The sequence below is a fragment of the Microtus pennsylvanicus genome, chromosome 5 (assembly GCF_037038515.1).
Source record: "Microtus pennsylvanicus isolate mMicPen1 chromosome 5, mMicPen1.hap1, whole genome shotgun sequence".
Taxonomy (NCBI): domain Eukaryota; kingdom Metazoa; phylum Chordata; class Mammalia; order Rodentia; family Cricetidae; genus Microtus; species Microtus pennsylvanicus.
The window spans coordinates 66940682-66962528 of NC_134583.1; the positions used below are offsets into that span (position 1 = coordinate 66940682).

Sequence of the window (21847 nt, forward strand, 5' to 3'; positions counted from 1 at the left end):
ATGAAGAACCTGAATTTATATTCTCAGTACCAGGGCAAGGGCAGGAGCAGGATGGGGCCTGAGCACAGCAGCATGTGTCCAGTACCAGCTCTAGGGAGGCAGAGATAGGTTGGTCTTTGGAGCTCCCTGGCTTGCTAGCAGGGCCAAATTAGTGAGCTCTAGGGTCAGCAAAACTCTGTCACAAAATATAAGGTGGACAGCAAGTAAGGAAGGCATCTGATGTTGATCTCTGACGTACACACACACATATAGTAGAAAGAGAATGACTCCCACAGTTTATTCTCTGACCTCCATGTACACACACATATACACACACATGAATGGGCACACATATAGTAGAAAGAGAATGACTCCCACAGTTTATTCTCTGACCTCCATGTACACACACACATATACACACACATGAATGGGCACACACATAGTAGAAAGAGAATGACTCCCACAGTTTATCCTCTGACCTCTATGTATACACACACACACACACACACACACACACACACACACACACACACACAAGAAAAAGAAACAGAAGAAAAGGGAAGAACAATCCTTCCTTCTGTGTCCATCCTCTCTATCCCTGGCCCCTTCATTCTGTGCCCACCCTCCATTTTGTGCCTTCTGTGTCCCCTCTTTCCATCCCTATCCCTTCTGTGTCTACCCTCTCAGTCCCTGACCCATGGTGTCTCTCTCTCCATATATATGTATATATATATATATATATATATATATATATATATATATATATATATACACACACACACACACACACACACAGCCCCCAGATGCTTGATCTTTCCTACCGACTGTTCTCACCTTGTGTATTGTTCCCTCAAGAACTCCTTTGCTTAGCAAATGGTATCTCTACCTATTAGGCTGCCCTCGCCCAGTGCTTCCAGCCTTTGAAATTAGGAATTTCCCAAGTCAATAGTTATTCCCAGTAAATTTATTTTCCATTTATGTTCCTTAAAAAGTTAAGAACTAGGTAGTGCATACTTTTTTGATCCTAAGGGTCACTCTCTCAGCTAGCTGCTTTCAAGCTCTCCCAGGAATCTTGTGTCTTTGCTTCCCAGTGGATCTAACATTGACCCTTCTTCATCTCCCCAGTCCTTCTCAGGTCCCAAAGCCTGTGAAGTGGGCTTCCTTTCATATCTTCTCTTCCTTATCTCCATTCTCTGTGCGACAAGGCTTTCTAGGGGAACAGAACCCACAGAATGTATATTAGAAAGGGATTTGTTAGATTGAGTTAAACAATGGGTCAGGGAGTCCAGCAGTGGCTAATGGCACTAGAGAGGCAAAGACCCCAATAGCTGCTTGGCCCATGCAGCTGGATACTACAGTAGTCCCAGTTGGGTACTGAAGGCTCCAAGAATTCCTGGAGGACCACAGGTCTCCCTTCAGTCAGTTGGAGGGCTGCAGGATCTGTATTCAGTGAAGGCTGGAGGCAGCTTCAGAATATGCAAGAGCAGTAGGGAGCTAATCGAGGTAGTGGGTAGGATGTTCTTTTCTCAGATCTCATTGTAGCTGGGTCCCCACTTTGGGAGGGCTTTCCCTTTAGCTAATCCTTCCTGGAAGTACCCTCATAGGAAAAAGCCCAACAAATAACAGTTGCCTCTTGTCACCTGGGCAGCTGGGTGAATAGGGCCCTCAGTACCCTGTGTTCCCCCCTCCCCCCCCGCCGCCAACTTCCTTCTCCATAGTCTGCCTCCATCATCCCCATATCTCTGGGCACACTGATCCCGGTCATCTGCATTTGGATTGCAGCCCAGGTATCCCTTTCTCCTCATGGCTTCCTTGCCCACAGTGTGGAGAGCCCTGTCCCCTCCTGTCTAACCACTGATGTGTCATTATTATTCTCCTCAGAGTCTGTCTCTCTAGAATAAACACTCCTGTATCTGGCAGGCGTTTGTCTGTTCTTGGTCTCACCATACCCCAATATCTAAACCTATGTGCTGCATAGGTTTTAAACTTCTCCCTTGGAGACATTAGAGACCCACAGAAGCTGTGAAAATGACACAGAAGAAATCAATGGTGCCAAAGCTGGTTCTCTGAAATCTTTTGATTTCAACAAAACCGAAAGCCTTAAGTTAGATTAATAAAGCAGGAAGCAAAGATTTCAATGACTATAAGGGGAATGAAGGGGATAGCACTACTGACCTTACAGAAATGAGGGTTATAAGACTGTATACCAACAAATAAGATAACCTACACGAACTGTATAAATGCCAGGGAGAGCAAATTACCAAAGCTGACTCAAGACGAAATGAAAAATCTAAACAAACCAATCCCAAGAAAAGAAAGAAACTGAACTGATTATCAAAAACCCCACAAGGGAAGCCTGGAGTGAGATGGTGCCACTGGTGAATCCTGGCAGATAGTTAAAGAATGAACCTTTGACAGTTCCTTCAATCTCATAAAATGTAGAAGAGGAAGGACTGGGTCCCCATGGACTTCTAAGGCCATATTGCTGAAACAAAGCAAAACAATGGAACAGAAAACTACATACCAGTACACAAGACTTACTTTTTGAAATCTCAAATGAAGGCCACTGTGGGACCCACTCATACCTCCTGGGATGACCAGAAGAACTGACAGTCCTGCTGAAAGCCAATAGACCAGCCACCGTGGGAAACAGCATGCAATTCTTCAGAAAGTTCCACCCTTGGCTGTACAACCAAGAGATGTGCTCATCACAAACAACAACAAAACATAGTGAAAACTCAACAGAGGATGAAAACAACCCGAAAACACAGACTGACGGACAAAGAATGAAAAGGTGGTGTAGCCCTACAATAGACTGATTCCCAGCCATGAAAGGAATGAAGCGTTGGTACAGGCTGCGTCATGATGGATGAACCTTGAAAGCTAAGTATGAGAAGGCCACATAGCGAATGACTCCGTTTCTAGGAAATAGAGTCCAAGCAAAAACAGATACAGGAACATGGGAGTGGGTGACCAGGGGGTGCAGAGCTTCTTCAGTGGGAGTGAAACGTGCTGGGCGAAGATGGTGGTACAGGCTGTAGCCTGTGAATAGGCTGGGAAATCATAGATTACACACTTGAGAATGGTGAATTTTGTAGTATAGGAGTTATATCTCAAAGCAAACAGGATACACAGAGATGTCCTGTATTGTTGTCCACTTCCCCCCAAAGATAAGAGAAACTGTCACTGTACTCATAGACAATCCTCATATAGTGGTGTGTGTGTGTGTGTGTGTGTGTGTGTGTGTGTGTGTGTGTGTTTCTATGGCATTTCGTCATGTGGAACTTTATGGGATTACCCACACATGAAGATACAGCACAACTTCCCCCCCGCCCGTCTCTAGCACCTGGAGCCACTTTGTCTGCTCTCATCTCTAGACTGTGAAGGGATTGGTAACCCAGCTCAGTGGCAGATAGTTTGTCTAGTCTGTCTAGCATGTGTGAGGCGATCCCCAGCACCAACAAACACTGAAAAGCTGTCCAAATGGCGTGTAAACACAATACAGTCTGAACACGTTTGGAGGTTGACTGGTTCCCAAGCAGAGTATCTTCAACCGCCTTCCAAAATGTTGGGTATTTTGTTCTTAATAGCCTATTCCTTTGAAAACTACTAGTTTATTAACATGGCTTTAGTTCTTTTTTTTGGTTTTTTTTTTAATTTATTTATTTATTAAGGATTTCTGCCTCCTCCCCGCAACCGCCTCCCATTTCCCTCCCCCTCCCCCAATCAAGTCACCCTCCCTTATCTGCTCTAAGAGCAATAAGGGTTCCCTGACATGGCTTTAGTTCTAAGGCAGCTGACATTTCTCTGCCTGTGCTTGGATCTGTGTTTAATCAATGCTGGGATAGAAAAGCACCTTTGGGTTTTGTAGTCACTACATAGATTTTCTGGGCCTCCATGTGTTCAGCCCAAGTTGGAGAGGGGTATTGAAGCCCCTGAAAGCAGCCTTCAGCCTATGCTGGTGTGGGGGTCAGGGTGCTCCGTGGTTAGAATCTTTCCAAGATATGTCCACACTGGCTCCCATTTTTCCTGGTGGTCTTTTACTCTAGGTTCCTGCAGGGATTACTCGTGTCCTCTTCGTGAGTAGTCTGCCTCCCCTCCCTACCTAGGTTTCTAACACTGTCTGCCGCTTGCCCAGGGCTTTTTGCCTCAGGGTCTGCTACTAGAAGACTGAGTTGAAGTAGAGGTATCTGGTCCGTAAATGCTTACGATAATCAGAGACCAAACCCTCACTCCACCCCATGGGCTGTGGACATCCCAAGGCAGACCAGAGGCCAAGCTGCACCTTGCTCTTCTATCCATAAGGAGGCCCAGAGGTCCACTTGCCCTAAGTTTCCAAAACACCCAACAAAGTACCATAGCAGCAGCAGGGAGCTGCCATGATCCTTGTCCTGCCCCTTTCTTTCTGCCTGTGTTGTGGGGAGGATGCTACAGCTGCTCTGCTTGCTGGCCTGGCTCTGGGGTGTATCCAGGATGTGCCGGTCAGTCCCTGGCTTCCCACCAGGTCCTCACATAGACCCTCTCTGAACAGGAAACACCAGAGGGCCTGGCCACTAATGAGCCCATGAGTTATCCTCAGGTTAATGCACTCGGGTTTCAAATGACACAGTGCCCCCTTAGTTCTCTTGCCATTACTCCCACTGACAGAAATGAGAAGGGAAATCAATTCCTGTCCCCTCTCCGCCAGTGTCAGGCCACCACAGAGAGAGGGGTGAGCTTACCCTCGGGATTTTGAGATGAGTTCTCTCAACCTGACACAGCTGCTAGGAACACCGAATTCTAGCATAGCCGAGGTGCTTCCAGAGTAAGTCAGCATCCCTTAAACCCACATTCCCGGTGAAGACTGCTGAAAGCACCCACTATTGTCAGAGGACAAGCCCCATCTGTTCTTGCAGCTGGATCCAGGTTTCATGAACCCCAGCGTCACCAGCCTGCCTCCCCTGATGCAGGCAGTAGGCATGTTCTTGGTGGCAAGAATCATTAAGATACTCTCAGATACCAGGTGATACTTGTTTAGAGTAAAATATATTCCAAAGCCAAGCTAGCTGCGTGGCCAGGCAGGACGGAGGAGGAATGTGAGGGTGAGGCAGACTGGTGGTTAGTAGGGACTGAAGTGGAAGAGTGGCAGCCTAGCTTCAGGCAGTACCGGGCTCCAAGCCCGACTGTGGAGCCCTAAGTGCCAAGCAGTCTAAGTAGGTGGAGAGTCCAGAAACCAGGCCCTGAGGGGTAAGCCGCCCCATTTTTCTGAAATGAGCTGGTGCTTTCCGACATCTGAAGCAAACAGATGACTTTTAATTATATGCAAGGTGGTCTCTTCTGTAAAGCTGCAACCCTAGCATATATGCCGGGAGACCAGTGTCTCTTAGTCACTAGGCCAGTCCTGAGCCAAGGAGCTGTACCCAGTGCTGGGATTCAGGAGTGGGTAAGACTAGGGGTTCCTCTTAAGAGCATGCTGAACTTTTATGACAGGACACAGAGACAGACCACACTCACTCTTGGTACCACAGGAAGTCAAAGCTGCCTGGAGGAGAGGCAGGGTCACGGGAGGATGGGGATGAGGAACCACATGACATTGTTGAACTTGCCCGGATGAAAAGGGCAGGAAGCATGGTGGGGGCAGAGGCCTACCTGCATCCAGGCAGTGCCCAGCCAACTGCCAGTGGTGTGTATTCAGGAACAACGCTGGCTTAATTTTTTTCTTCTGCTTTAATTACATTCTTTGTGTGTGTATATCAGAGAAACCATTCTTTTTAAGAGTTGGTTTTCTCCTTCCACCTTGTGGGTCCCAGGAATCAGGCTCAGGTTGTTAGCCTTGCCAACAAGTGTTTTTACCTTACTGAGCCATCTTGCTGGCCCAGCTGCAGCCTTTGCTCCCCTAGAATATAGAACTGCCGTAGGAAGTGACTGGAGCAGAAAGTCCCCTGATTTGGCTTTACCCACCTGCCACCAAAGCTCTTCCTTGGGAAATGGTACTGGTGAGGGCGCAGATTCCGGCAAAGGCCTGTCTCTGGTGCCCTGTGTCTTCAAGGGCAGTCTTGGCAACACCCTGGCTGCCTGCTGCCTCACGGAGGAATACAAACAGAAGCCCCTGCACTTGGACACCCGGAAAGGAGCAGCCAGCTCCATGCTGTGGCCCTGTTCCAGCACATGGCTCCGAAATTTCCTTTTCTCCTCTATTCTCAAATTTGAAAAATTCCACAGGGTTTGACAAAAGAAAATCAGAGGCTCTGCCTGCCAGGTTAATCAAACAGTGCCAGCAGAGGCTCTCTCTAGGCCTCCTGGCACCCCTTCCCCACCCCCAGTGCCCTCCTCAAAGCCCATTAAGCTGATTAAAATAAAGCCCACTGCATTTTGAGTTCCATCTGGCTGGCAGCTTTTTGCAGGGACAGGGCTATTGGCGCTATGAAGCGCAGCTGGAGGGGTGAGAGCAGAGGGCAGCACTCAGGATGGAGATGAGGTGGCCCCGCCCAGCCCTTGCATGTCTGCTGGTTTTAATTAGCCAGAGTCACTGGCCTTTTGCCCTAGAGACAGGCAGAAATGTGCCTTACATTTCCCATCTTTTGGCCTTTCAGAGCAAGAAGGACCCCCCAGTGTGGACCTGCCCCTTCCACCCACCACTTCAGCTCTATTTTATTATCCATAACATGCGGCAGCTTCGTGACTTCGGTCTGGCCAAGATCAAGGTTCGGAATTACTGGACAGCAGATGGGGTAAGTGGCAGGCCTGGCGTCCTCACAGCTCACTTGGTGGTGCAGACACTTGGCAGTGTGCCAGTGGCCTGGTTCCTGAGTTTATGAGTCCAACAGGTTCCTGCCTCCATGAGAGCCACGAGGAGCAGAACTTACAACTCCCGAGGCTTAGGAAGTGGCAGTGGTAACGCTCTCTATCAAGTCTGTCTGAGAAGAGCCTGTGTACTCGGCCTCCAGCCTCTCCATCCATTTAGCCACTGCCGCTAGGTGCTAATCTGCAGGGACCGAGCTTGGAGAGTTGCTAGGAAGCAGACCTTTTTCTGTTTTTTTTTTTTTTAAAGATGGTCTCTCTATGTAGCACTGGCTGTCCTAGAACTCTATAAACCAGACTGGCCTCAAACTCATAGAGATCCACCTGCCTCTGCCTCCTGAGTTCTGGACTAAAGGCATGTACTGCCATGCATGGCAGAAAGTGGATTCTTATTTGGTAGTTTGGTAGGTGGGACAGGAATTCTGTGTGCCAGACCAGGCTCTCGGGGGTATAGAGCTAGCTCTACATGGCCGCTTTCACTGTGACTGTGAACCCATCTGGTTCCCAAGTCCTTGCTCTGTCACTTACACTGTCCTCCTGCCCTCATCCTTCCTTCTCTAGCCTGTTTTTCATGAGTTGACTTGCTTTAGTTCCTAACCCATATGGGCACACCAGGTGCTGTCAATCTCTTGATATGTTCTGAGGAGACAAATGCAAAAGGCACCAACTGCCCTGGAGGCTACCTTGCTGAGATGCTGACAGACAAGATGTAGACAAATCATGCAGTGTGCTGATGCCCTGAGCAAGGTGAAGCAGGCATGGTGTATCTCATGTGGTGGTGCCAGGGAACCCCCACAGGCACAGAGTAAGTGAGAAAGGGCAGGGGTACTGGCGTTATTGTCTTTTTTTCCTTCTCAGTACATGTGGGATCAAGAATGGCCATGCCTCATGTAAGCCATGAGGGACATAACACAGGAGATGGTGGGTGGGAGCTGACCCCAGCCTCCATCTAGCTAGAAAGACACTGGGGAGCTGTGGGGTCTGTGGCCATATGTAAACCTGTAGCCAGAGGGAAGGCACAGCTTCTGTGAACAGCCTCCATGGAGGAGCCCCAGGCCATGTTGGCACTTCTAACAGTTCCCCTGAGCTTGGGAACTGGTGTGGGGATGGTTTTGTTGGTTCCTTCATTTATTTGCTTGTTTACTTAGTGAGACAGAGCCTTCTTCTATAATCCAGGATGGCCTAGAATTTAGCTGTAGCCAAATCTGTCCTTGAACTCTTAATCCTCCTGCCTTAGCCCTCCAGTCTGTCTCCAGCAGCCTCTAGGGAGAGCTGTCATACTTTTTGCTGCTTCAAACCCTTTGACCCAGAGGATCAAAGTCAAGCAGCTGGTGTGACATCTGAGCTTCCTAATGTTCTTGTGCAGTCTCTGCCTCCCCTCACTCATGCCAGCCTCCTGAGCGCTGGCTGCTGTGGCCACACCCATGTCCCTGCCCACCTCCCTATCCACTCAGCTTCAGACTCAGCGGTGCTTTCTCTAGGGATTTCCTGATCCTCCTCAATAGGCTTTGGGCTCCAAGGCAGTAGGGCCAGAGGTCTCTGTTCACTCTGGAAGGAGATGAACAGGCCATAGGTGAGTGAGTGAAAACCGTGGGTGAGCTCACATTCCTGTAGTCCAGGATCAGTTCACATTCCTGTAGTCCAGGATCAGCTCACATTCCTGTAGTCCAGGATCAGCTCACATTCCTGTTGTCCAGGATCAACTCACATTCCTATAGTCCAGGATCAGCTCACATTCCTGTGGTCCAGGATCAGCTCACACTCCTGTGGTCCAGGATCAGCTCATACTCCTGTGGTCCAGGATCAGCTCATACTCCTGTGGTCCAGGATCAGCTCACACTCCTGTGGTCCAGGATCAGCTCACATTCCTGTGGTCCAGGATCAGCTCACATTTCTGTAGTCCAGGATCAGCTCACATTCCTGTAGTCCAGGATCAGCTCCACTGGCCTTTCTTACACCCAGGTGAGAGGGCCCGAGGGTAAGAGAGCTGAAGCAAAGCTCCCCTCCAGAAGAGCCCTTAACACCTTCTCCCTTTCTTCTGCCCCTCCTTTCTTACCATCCCTCACCCTTGTTCTTCTCTCCTCTAGTTCTTCTCACAGCCGGCACCCACCAACTGCTAGCAGGCATCACAGGCCCGAGACCCATAAGGTCGCAATCCCTCTGGCTCTATTCATGAGCCCTACTGCAACTCCCCTTGGTTTCTGCCTTTTGAAGTCTCTCTCTCTTTCTTAGTAAATTCCTAAAGTTTAAATTTGAGAAAAACAAATATCTGGAATGGACCTTGACCTGTGAGTTCCTTCCCGCCTTGGCCATCTCTTACGTGCTCAGAGCACCCATCCCTGCTTCAGGATCTCAGGTTTGCTGGCGCTTCCCTGCAAGTGTTCCCCTTACCTTGTTCTAGAATGGAAGTAAGATGCTGCTGCCTGCCTAAGCCAGTGCCCTGTGGCTCAGCATGGTCACTAAGCATGAATCTTGGGCACATTTTACACATTGTACCACAACACTGAGAAACTGCGTGCCTCAGCCAAGACAAGCCCTTATTTACCTGTGCTTGGCCGTCCTGGGACATACAGAATAGTAAAATGGCTCAGGGCCCTCTGAGTCAGGGGCGCGTCGGAGGCTTGCTGTGGGTGGGAAGTGTGGGTTCTGGCACCCAGGGTGGAGCACGGAGGGCACCGCAGAAACTGCTTACATGACACGCAACCATCTGCTGTCGGAATTTACCAGGGGCAGAAAAACACAAACAAATCCAGCTGTGGCTTGGTCGATTTCATATTCTCCAGAGAACTCTATTGCTGTGTTTTGGAGGAGATAAAATGAGAGTTTATAGGGAGTATAGGTTGGCCTGCAGACACGGCTTGTTAATGCGGTGTTTTGTGTATGGGAGTCTGAGCAAGGAAAGTTAACTGGGAGAGCAAGGTGTACTTGGAATAGAGGAGCGTCCTAGAGAAACGGGCTTCACTCTGATTGGAATGTGCTGCCTGCCACATCCTCAGGGTAACAGTTCCAAGCTCCTTTCCCTCGGTAGGTTGCACTGAGTGTGAGCTACCCTGAGAAGAGGGACTTGGAGGCCACCCTTCACAGCACACAGAGGAGCGCACAGCCGTGTCTGCTGTGGCAGCTGTCGTTTGCCCACAACTCCAGGAGTCAGGCCTGTGAGAAGCATGCATGTGTAGGAATGAGTAACTGAATGTGGGAAGCAGCCTACCTGGCCTCCAACCATCTTGGTGACAATACTCCCTGACTTGATGTTGAGGAAGCTGAGTCTGGAAGAGTGGGACCCCACACAACAGACGGACGGGGTGTCTTTGGTCAGCTGATTGGAAGTGGGTGCCTGGAGTGCTACCCTGAGAACCTTCCCTCTGCTTCATCAGGGTTCACTGGGATTGACTGGCAATGTCTGCTTAGGGCAGGAGAAGAATAGGATAACATGTCTGCTACACCTTTTTATGTTTGTACACATGGAAGACTTACCCAGCTGGAAGGTATAAAGGATTGGACTGGCTGGGGAGCAGGAAAGCCACGTGGTTTTCCTTAACATAGTGACCGTCATGGCAGGGAAGGGACTGGTAGTCTCTATAATAGATGATTGTCTGTCTTGCTGTGGTTTGGAAATAGGCTTCATCTGTTAGGAAGCCATTAGGATACTTCCTGGAGTGCTTTGAATCTGGAAGGTCACCTGTAGGTACGTGTCCTGAATGCCCATTTCCCATTGTGGAGGATAGGTATTAGGGACTGGTGAACCCTTTAAGAAGAGAGACCTGGCTGAAGGGAGTAGGTCACCAGAGGCAGAACCATGAAGATTAATTAGCCCAGCCATAACTCAGACCCCGTAAACATTGCAGCTCAGATGGAAAGGGATCCTGGTAGTGGGGAGCTAAGGAATGCCAAGGTCACAGCAAGTGTAGCAGCTTACAGACCTGCTCTAAGGAAAGGCTTTCCCAATGTAACAGCTCTGCTCTGGCAGGAGAGGGCTTCCCCAGTTGTTGCAGCTCAGCTCTGGCGCTCCGGAGTGGAACAACTCAGCTCTGCTAGGGGAAAGTTTCCCCAGCAAAAGTGTTACAGCCCCACTCTTCTCTGTCTCTGGCTTCCCCAGCAAAAGTATTACAGCTCTGCTCTGCCCAGGCTCAGTGTCTGCCCTGATGAAAAAGGTCTTCACCCAAACCTCATTCAAGAGATTTATTGGGAGGGAAGAACCGGGAGAGTGGCTGCCTCAGCTAGGGTGGAGGAAGAGCAGCAGTAAATTGAATAGGTGCAGGGCTTATATAGGGCTTCTTAGGGGTGGAGTTTTCCCAAGGAGACAATTTTCAGAGTGGAATGGGTCAGATTTCAGTCCCTTGAGCTCAGATTAGCTACATCTTGTGCTCAGGGATTGGTTGGTTTTCTGCTTAGTTGGTCAGCGGCAAATTTGGCTCTAATTTCAGGGCTAGGGATATAATTTCACTGGCTCTGTTTCTAGCACTGAAGTGTGTTTCTTTGGCTCTGGTTTTAGAGTCAGGGTGTATTTCTTTTGTACTGTGTTCAGGGCTAAAGTATTTCTTTCACTGGCTTGGGTCTCAGAGCCAGGGTGTGTTTCTTTCACTGGTTCTGGTTTTAGGGCCAGGGTGTGTTTCTTTGGCTGGCCCCTTTTCCTTACAGACCCTAAAAGGCCATCACAGCTGCTCTCTGAGGGATGCTGAGGGCAGGGGGACCCAGCCTAGTTAGGGACATCATGGCTTGGGCATGGGCAGCCATGCTTGGGTGTACCTGTTCATCCCATGATAACAGATGCATTGGCAGCTGCTTTTCTGGAAGGAACTGTTGAGTGTTGACCTAAGAGCATTCCCCTGCCCCTACTCCTGTTCTATCGCAGAGCATTTGAATGTGAGCCCTAGCTATGGCCCCTTTCGTTCATAAACACTTCAGTGCCTCTGGACACTCAAGTTTGCGTGTCTCTGTTATAACCCCAGTTGCTAACGTCATGGGGCCTGACAGCAATTATTGTTTTGATTTAATCACCATTCCATATTTAAACAGCTCAAATCATCTCAACATGATTTTTTTGTTTTTTTAACATTTGGTTTGGATTCTGATCACAGCAAACATTTAGTCAGATGAGGTAGGTGACCTGGTAGCATTAAGCAAAGTATTTGGTAGGGGACTGGTCATTAGCATAAGGCTGAGATGTTGACCTCAAAGGTTAGGCCTAGGCCAAGCTTTCCTAGCAGGGCAGATACAAACTCAGGATGGCAGCTGAGGCTCCATGTTCTTAACCAAGAGCAAGGTGTGCTAGGCAGGACAGCTGAGTGACAGGACAGCTGTGTGACAGGACAGCTGTGTGACAGGACAGCTGTGTGACAGGACAGCTGTGTGACAGGACAGCTGTGTGACAGGACAGCTGTGTGACAGGACAGCTGTGTGACAGGACAGCTGTGTGACAGGACAGCTGAGTGACAGGACAGCTGTGTGACAGGACAGCAGTGTGACAGGACAGCTGTGTGACAGGACAGCAGTGTGACAGGACAGCTGTGTCAGGACAGCAGTGTGACAGGACAGCTGTGTGACAGGACAGCTGTGTGACAGGACAGCTGTGTGACAGGACAGCTGTGTCAGGACAGCTGTGTGACAGGACAGCTGTGTGACAGGACAGCTGTGTGACAGGACAGCAGTGTGACAGGACAGCTGTGTGACAGGACAGCTGTGTGACAGGACAGCTGTGTGACAGGACAGCTGAGTGACAGGACAGCTGTGTGACAGGACAGCTGTGTGACTGGACAGCTGTGTGACAGGACAGCTGAGTGGCAGGACAGCTGTGTGACAGGACAGCTGTGTGACAGGACAGCTGTGTGACAGGACAGCTGTGTGACAGGACAGCAGTGTGACAGGACAGCTGAGTGACAGGACAGCTGTGTGACAGGACAGCTGTGTGACAGGACAGCAGTGTGACAGGACAGCTGTGTGACAGGACAGCTGTGTGACAGGACAGCTGTGTGACAGGACAGCTGTGTGACAGGACAGCTGTGTGACAGGACAGCAGTGTGACAGGACAGCTGTGTGACAGGACAGCTGTGTGACAGGACAGCAGTGTGACAGGACAGCTGAGTGACAGGACAGCTGTATGACAGGACAGCTGTGTGACAGGACAGCAGTGTGACAGGACAGCTGTGTGACAGGACAGCAGTGTGTCAGGACAGCTGTGTGACAGGACAGCTGTGTGACAGGACAGCTGTGTGACAGGACAGCTGTGTGACAGGACAGCTGTGTGACAGGACAGCTGTGTGACAGGACAGCTGAGTGGCAGGACAGCTGAGTGGCAGGACAGCAGTGTAGCAGGACAGCTGAGTGGCAGGACAGCAGTGTAGCAGGACAGCTGAGTGGCAGGACAGCAGTATAGCAGGACAGCTGTGTGACAGGACAGCTGTGTGGCAGGACAGCTGTGTTCAGGACAGCAGTGTGACAGGACAGCTGTGTGGCAGGACAGCTGTGTTCAGGACAGCAGTGTGGCAGAACAGCTGTGTGGCAGGACAGCTGTGTGCAGGTTATTGGGGACTAGGCTTGACAAGACACCTCTTGCCAGAGGTAGGGGCATGAGGATGAGAAATGTAAGTAAAGAGTACAAAGATGTGAAAATAATAAAGCAGAAAGCATAGAATAGTACCAAGAGGGAGTTCCAGTGAATATTGAAATCACCCGTGTTTAATTTTCCATATGCTTTTATACCCCAATACAAAAGGGGGAAGAAGGCAACAAAAGACTCCTTTAACATGATACAAAGGGCAGCTTGAACAGTTAATTGCTTTAACATGTTGAGACATCAAGTCATTAGCATTCTGTTGTTTAGGCAGTGAACATACCCTAGACCAAGTATTCTGACGGCAGCCACTCTCCAGGTTACTTCACATTATAAAAGAAGGAGCAGATGTACACTTGTATAACTTGACCATCTGTCAGGATGGAATGGACCTACTTGTATGAGCTATCTTAATGTCAAAAGAACCAAGTAACCACATCTTGAGTCGGGATGTATAGCTATACTTGTTGTCAACAATTTTGAGCCACTTTCAAACTCTCTGATCATCAGACAAGGTGAAAATAGGCTCACATTTTTGGGCCTCCACAGCAGGACAGCGTGTCAGGACAGCTGAGTGGCAGAACAGCTGCGTGGCAGTTACTGACTCAGGCCTTAGTCCTTCCGGGTTGTTTTCTTTCCCACCCCTCATTCCCTGAATGATCTATGCCCCAGCTCAGCCTACCCAAGTACAGGCCTGCCTGCTCACCACCCGTTTGGGTGGAAACAGCACCCCAACCCCTGGCATTCATATACCCAAAGAGTCTGAAATGTTTGGGTTAAGACTTCACCTTAGCTCCTGGTATCCATATATCTAAAAAGTCTGGAATGTTTGGGTGAAAGTTCCATCCCAAGCCTACTCCTTTGGGAGTTGTCTCAGTCCAGGCTCCAAATCCAAAAAAGTTCACCAAATGCTGACCTTCTCCAGAGATGCTCATGACCACTCCCACAGGGTAGTTAAACAGCAACCCAGAGAATAAACATGTGGTTTTCTGGTCTTTCTTCCCCGTTTTCTCTCTGAGGTGATGAAAGGCCACCCGGGAGTGCCGGTATTCATTAAACCTGGGCTTTCTCTAATTCCATTTGATTTGGTCTGATTTGGATTATTGTGTCATTGGAGAGATTTATTGGGCCACAAAAAATTTCACCACCCACAGCATCTTGGCCTCTCTTCTAATGCTGCCTCCCCCATCCTGTCCTGGTCCAGTCCCTTTGTCCCTCTATGGTCACCCCAGCTGCAGTTCTAACCATTTCTGAAGCTTGTCTCCTTTTCCATTAGTTCCTTCCTCTCCTGTCTGCTATCCCACTGTCTCCCTCTCCCTTGAGAAAAGTAAGTGTTCACATGACAAAGTTGCATAGCTTTGGTCACCCTCCCGAGTTACTTCCTGATAGAGCCAGAGCCCTGGCAGCTCATGTACAGTAGCTTGAGCAAATGCAGGCCTCAGGACTGAGGCCCCACATCCTGGTAGGCACAGGAGTACACAGATGGTTAGCAGCGGGGCAGGAAGCCAAGTAGCAAGTCTGAGAGCAAAGCCCTCAACAACTGGCATCAAGAGGAGAGACAGAAGTCAGAAGGGCTAGGGCCTTCCTGGAGGAGGCTGTGCTGAGCCTGTTCTGAGAGCACTCTCTGGACACAACAGCCTGCTCTTCAGAGTCTCAGGCCTGGTAAAACCAAGTGAAAGCAGCAGTAGAGGAGGCAGACCCCTCGCTCCAGCCAAGTATCCCAGAGCCTCAGTTGCTTCCCCCTCTAGGACCTCCTTTGAGTGCAGAGAGAGAGGAGATTGGTTCATATTCTCTGTGCAGTGGGTTTGGTATATGGATACCTTCAGGCTGGCACAGATGAAGTTCACTGTGGCTGAGTGGTCACTCAAGGCACAGTTTGCTTTCCCAGATCCACCCTGATTGGACTCAACCAATGCTGTGTCCAGATGCTTTGCTGGAGAGGCTGGCCTTGCTGGAGCTGGTAGTCACCTCTGGGGACAGTGACTTTAGAGCCCTGCACCCACAATTTCTGCCTCAGGGAAGTCACATGACTACTCCCCTTTGCTCAATAGTAGGTGTGTTGATTGGAAGGGGCGGGGCAGTTTCCATGCCAGGCTAGGGAGGAAAGTGGCCTTGGCAAGCTAATTCAGTTACCTTGGCTGCAATAATACTTATAATGTGTTAAACATGAATTATCATCTCAGTGTGTCTGGTTCTTAGGAGTTAGAGAGAAAGAGCATGAAAGGGAAATGAGAGCTGGGAAAGGGACCATATAGCAGCCATGGGGCTTCAGAGCGTCACTTGAGGCAGCATCAACACAAGTACCACCATAGCTCTCATTAAACAAAGGGAAGCGGGAGAGTATACTTGCACATAAGTGTACACTCAGAGATGGTTCTAGGTGATGCAGTCAGAAGGATGGGATTTCTGAACATACTGGATTCTGGGGTAAAGAAGGAAGAGCCTCAGGTAAAGCACTGGTAACTGGACATGGGGTAGAGGCTAGGTCTTACAACAGGAAAAGGTATCTTTCTTCTAGAGTTTTGCTGAGGGGTGCCTACCTGCAAGACTCTGCCCTAGGGCTCTGTGGTACAGGTGTGGACCCCTATAAAGCTTCCTAGTAAAACCCTTGAGGTCTGCTGATGTTTATATGGCTACCTACATAACAACAGCCTTGCCTACCTGCAGGTTCCCATCCCAGAATTCAACCAGTAGCATAAAAAATATCCAGGAAAAGATCTCTTTTGAACATATATTTTTTCTTATTCTTCCATAAACAATGTGGCGTAACAATTTCCATAGCATTTACATTGTATTAGGCTTTATAAGTCACTTAGAGATGGTTTGGAGGAAGCAGGAGGGTGTACGGAGGTTATATGCAAATTTGTGATATTTTATACACAGGACTGCGGCAGGAGACAATGCTGGTATCCACGGGGACCCTACAATAAATCTCCCACAGATGCTCAGTGGTGGCTGTAGGTAGAACAAAATCTGGAAGGATGTGTATGCATTTGCACACCCACTGCAAGGTGCCAGGACCATTACCTTTAGGAAGCAGGAGATGGTATGTGGGGGCTTACTTAGGAAACTGGGGACCCAGAGTTCTGCCCACACAGGTAGTTCAGTCTGTGCTGGCCCTAACCAGAACTGAACTCTAGCTAGACACAGGGAGGAAGGAAAGTTCTGATGCTTCTTGCAGGGTGTCTGGGACTGTGGGGCAGTACAGACTTTTGTTTCTGTTTCCTATCCAGATATCCCACACCAAACCTGCCACGGGCACAGTAGTGTGTGCTGGAAATATCTGAGATGCAAGCTGCAGACCAGGCAGGGGCCTCACTCCCCATGGCCATGACTAGCTCATGATCACCACGCCCCCTCTTTCTTTACCTGGCTTATGTCCCTTACCTGCCTTCTTTTGCCACAGTTATAATTCTTGAGCAGTAGACATCAATAGTTAGGTGGGGCTCTCGACTGTCCATGTAAGACATGTTTCGGTGGCCAGACATCCCATTAGAAAAGCTAGGTTACTCATTCACCACTGTCTGGAAGGGTCCCCATCTACACCCTACCATCTCTTTAAATGAGTGTTTCTGTCTGCTGGATGTTTCCATGGTGGTAATCTCCAGAACAGCTCATTGAAGGCTGCCCATGCCATTCCCTCCACAAGCTGTGTTCTGATTAATTCACAGCACACGCTTGCTCTGTGCCTCCACTAAACAGAGCACACATCCATATAAACATGTAAAAGCACACTTTGAACATCGACTCTCTGACAGCCAGCAAATAGTAGCCTGCCATCTCACAATTGGATGATTGACGCCGAGTTCCTGCGGTGGGATACGGGTGTGATGGCACTCTGCATTGCTCTGAAACCTGTCCACAGTGATCTGGGAATTTAGTTAGAGCATGCAGAGTTAGTTTGCAGGGAGGCTAAGGCATGGAGAATGAGGGTAGGTTGATAGCTCTGGGTCCTCAGAGCCCATACTGCTAACCATAGATCAGAAGTCAAAGCTGGGCAGGAGTGGCCTGGGAAGAAAAGCCACAAACCACCTTTCTTGCTCTTTGGTCTTAGAAGACTGTCTAGGCTAGTTGCGTGTCAGTTCCCTCATGATGGCTGTGATCCTACTATGTGCTGTATTCTCGGACAATTGTGGAGGATCCCTGCTGACTTAGAGATTCACTTTGGTTAGGAGAGACAAACTAGCAGCCAAGCAGGCATGGAGGTACAGGCCTGCAATCTCAGTGCTTGTAATGCTAGATCTCGAGTCTGGGACCCTGTCTAAAATAATAAGCCCCCTTAGTCAGCTATGGTGGAGCATATCTTTAATCCCTTACTGGGGAGGCAGAGGCAGACAGATTTCTATAAGCTTGATGCTGGCCTGGTCTCCATAGCGAGCAGATCAATAGTAGCCAAGGCTACATAGGGAGACCCTCTCTCCAAACAAACATAACAAACATCTGTCCCTAACCCTCCAGAAATGCTGATGAGAGAAACCATTTCTGAGATGGAAGAACTCCAGAGCATCAGGGTATAGAGGGGAATGGGTGGGGTGTTCTTCAGAGCCTGGTGTTGGGGAGTCTCTGGAGGCAAGAAGGATGTGGGCCATTGCATCAAGGAGCAGTATATGAGGCCAGCAAGCCAGGATCTGGGACTGTTAAGAGTAGCTGGGATTGACAGCTTGGAGTTGCTGGATGGTTACACAGGAGGCTGCTGAGCTCTGACTGAAGTTGTTTTTAAGTGAGTCTGGCTGCTATGTGGGAAATGAAGTGTGTGTGCCAGGTGACAGTGCAGAGTAGGAGCAGAGAGACCAATTAGCTGATTCTGATGTCTCTGGAGAGATGGCAGTGGCCTGCACTGGGGCAGCAGTGTCTGTGAAAGATGAAGTCGGGTTGGAGAGGAGAGAAACAAGGCACTCCTGACAGGTTGGATGTGGTGGGGACAGGGACAAGGTCATCAGAGGGGCTGCCTAGGGTTTGGGAAGCTGACTGAGTAGGGGAGAGATTTGGCTGAGGGAAAGTGATGTAGAGCTCTGTTGGGAACTGTAACTACAGCACCTAGGAGCCAGGGGCCAAAAGAATCCACATTCAAGGCTAACCTGGGCTATATAGTATGTGTTTTCCTTATTTGTTATTGGTTTTGTTTTTAAAAAGTATTTAATGGATCTGAGGCACATAAAGGTTGAGATTCCCAAGAGGAGAGAAGCGGAAGGGGCATCCATCCCTTAAGGGCCAATGGAGAGGTCAGGATTACAGAGTAGAGCATGGACATCCTCAAATCAGAGAGGCACTCAGAGCCTCGGGCTGTGGTGAGTACAAGATACTCAGAAAGATAGCCTTGAACCTAGGGCAGCCAAGTCACTGAGGCCCAGCTGAGCTGGTGGGGATTGCAGGAGCAGAGACAAGCCAAGGAGGCTGGGCAGGGGAGTAGCCAGCTAGGAAGATGCCAAATAACACGGGCATATCATCACTGGAAGCCCAGCCAAGGAGATTATGAAGGAGGAGGAATAGCTGCCTATTCATGCTGCTGAGCCAGCCACGACAGGGGAGCAAGAGATCCCATGACTTTGGCCATGAGCCAGTCCTGTAAATAACTCTCATAGCTGAGAGAAGGGCTCTGCTGTGATCACCCAGACAGCAGGGGTAAGCCATTGCTCTGGCTGTGGGCACCTTGGCACAGCAGATTCTGTATTGAGTTGCGATAGGAACCTGATGGGGAGTGGCAGTAACTGATTCACTGTAGGGATGACAGCAACTTGTGGGGCACCTCTGTAGACTACAATACGCAGCAATCAAAAGGAAGAAAACCATAGCCTCTCTCCATCCCGACGCATCTCAGAGTAATTACGCTAAATGAAAGAAGCCAGATAGAAAGGGGTGCCATTGAAAAAGCTACATGTCAAAATTCTAGAAAATGTGAGTGTCAGTTTATAAAAGGGGCCTGTTGAGATGGCTCATGGATATAAACACTTGCTGTCAAGACTGATGACCTGATACACATAGTGGAAGGAGAGAACTGTCTCCCCTAAGTTGTCCTCTAACAACAGGTGTACACACACACACACACACACACACACACACACACACACACACATGTAAAAATCTGTAGTGATGGTGAGCAGGTGGGTGATTGTCTGGGGAAGGGAGAGGAATTTCAAAGTGTGAAAAGAAACTTGGGGTGATGGGCGTCTGAGCCTAAGCGTGAAGATTGTTCCAGGGAGATGTACGTGTTAAGACTCACCGAGCAGCTGAAAAGAGGTGTTTACTGTTTGATGTATGCATTATATTCCGCAGTAAAGCCTGGGCAGAGCTGTACCACGGAGAGGGGGAAGTAACCAGTAGCTGAAGGAGGGGTGGTGTTATTTTAACATGAATAGATAAGCATCAGATGCAGGCATATGTTTAGGTTATGAGGGGACAGGGACTTTTCTTTGAAGGTCACTATATGTCATGCTGGCCTTCATTCTCCACATCCTTGTGCAATTGAAACATCCAGAAAATTTGGTAGTAGGGCAAAGATTCCCTAGAAACTGCCATTATCGAGGCTGTGGCCGTGGTACACCTGCCCCACATCCCCTGGGTCTCTCCCTGACTGCAACTGCCGCTGAAGTGGGCGGGTCCCTGGAGTGCTGGCCCTGCTGCACCTAAGTTGCTTTGCTGGGCTATGTGCTATGGAAACATGCCCAGCTTGTGATGTCTGAGGACCCTGTTACCCAGGGCCACCTTTAGCAAGCAGTGCACAAATGGATTAGATTCTATCTTTGGGGGACACTTCCAAGGTTTGTGCCTTGGATTCATTGTAGAGTCCCAACAGGATGGACCCTCAACTGCCCCTGTAATGAAGAGCTCTGACACTCTTGGGTCTTCTTCCTACCCCGTCTTATTTCCCCCACTTCCTGTCTCAAGTCCTTGTCTCAGGCTCTGCCTTCAAGATCCTCAAGGAGTCCCAGGAGGCAGCAGTGACTTGAGCAGCAGGTCCCCTTGCTGCAGGAGCCACCCTTCATTTCCATCTACTTCACATATACATATTGACTTTTTTGTGTGAGTGTGTGTGGGTTTTTTCATTTTGTGTTTTGTTTTTGCTTTTTTTGTTTGTTTTTGAGACAGAGTCTCACTTTGTAGTGCATGCTAGCCTCAAACTCACTATGCCCTGGACCTCGAGAGTGCTTGGATAGCAGGCATATACCACTGCACCCAGCTGGAGTCAGTCCTTGAAGAACGCTGCTACAGGCTGTGAAAGCCGTGAAGAGTGTCACAAGGGAGTGATGGGGCATCTCTGCTCCTGGAGGAGATGAACTCCTGTGGCAATGTGAATCAGGTTGAAGCAGCGAGACCAATTAGTGGGCCATTACCAGTGTCCTGACAGGAGGCGATGAAAGCCGAGACAGCACCGAGGCTGCCGCCTTGAGAAAGTTCTTTGATTCCTAGAGAGAGAAAAGGGGAGTCCGTTTCACAGCTGCTGGCTCAGCTGTAGCGTGCTCACATTTCTGGCACTTTACCTTTCTGTTTGGGGGCATCTTCACTTCCACAATTTGACACACGCTTTCCTTTGTTCCATTTTTTGCATTCAGGATCTCGATATTGGTGCCAAGAATGTGAAACTCTATGTCAACAAAAGCCTCATCTTTGATGGTGTGCTAGACAAAGGCGGAGGCAAGGCCCCTTTTGATTGTACCATCCCTGTTGACCTCCAGAGTGAGAAGATTGAGAGCCCAGAGAAGGCCCTGCGTGCTGACTGGGAAGGAAGCAAAAGTGCCCTTATGGCCAGCATGAATGGGGACGAGCAGCTCGGGCACAGCTGCTCACAGCCAGCTGAAGCTTTGGTGGAGATGACGGTTTCCTCACAGGGAGATTTCCTTAGTGAAAGGGTGAATTCTACTCATTGCCCGAAGGACAGTTTGTCCAAGTCACAGGAAGATGTAAGATTGTTGGCAGCCTCTGCCTCAATGGGAGATGGGCCCAGTATCCCTTCTTCTTCCTCTCCTGGGAAATGTCCTCCTCTGGAAGAGGAGCCCTCTTTGATCCAACAGCTGGAAAACCTCAAAGGCAAAAGAATCCCTGAACCCTCTGGGAAAACCCCACACTGGTTACAGCCTTCTCTGGCAGGGATGGGCAAGAAACAGGCAGGCAGGAAGCCCAAACCCCTGTGGCTCAGTCCTGAAAAGGATCTGGAACAGAAGAACAGGCTTCTGTTGGATGATGTCATTGGTGATGCTTCTGGAGAGCTGGAGGCCAGGGAAAAAGGCCCTCGCCGTGAGCAAGGGAGGACTAGCAGCTGGAATGTCATCACTGAAGAGAGACCCCAGAGGGCATCATCTAAAGCCTGTGGTGACGACTTAGACATCTTTAGCCAGCCTCCCAACAGGGATCGCCCTGCTAGTGGGAGGAGGGCCCTGAAGAAGGATGCCAGTGGTAGCCATGGTGATGACCAGCCAGCCAGCAAAGGTAAGCTTCGAGAAGCCTCAGTTGACATGGAGCCATTTGTCTCCCTGGCCCTGGTTTCGTTATCTATAAAACAAGGGGGCTTTTCTCAAGTAGGAGTCACAAATCTACTGTCCC

At 49.4% G+C, this 21847-nt stretch overlaps 1 protein-coding gene across 6 annotated transcripts in view; it reads left to right on the plus strand.

The window, feature by feature from the left end:
- The window catches only part of Katnip (katanin interacting protein), a 173824-nt gene that overhangs the window by 120066 nt on the left and 31911 nt on the right, over positions 1-21847 (plus strand). For all 6 annotated transcript variants that reach the window (XM_075972153.1, XM_075972156.1, XM_075972150.1 and 3 more), the window contains 2 exons: positions 6552-6689; positions 20860-21733. In XM_075972153.1, coding sequence (XP_075828268.1) covers positions 6552-6689; positions 20860-21733 — 1012 coding nt within the window. The remainder of the gene's footprint in view (positions 1-6551; positions 6690-20859; positions 21734-21847) is intronic.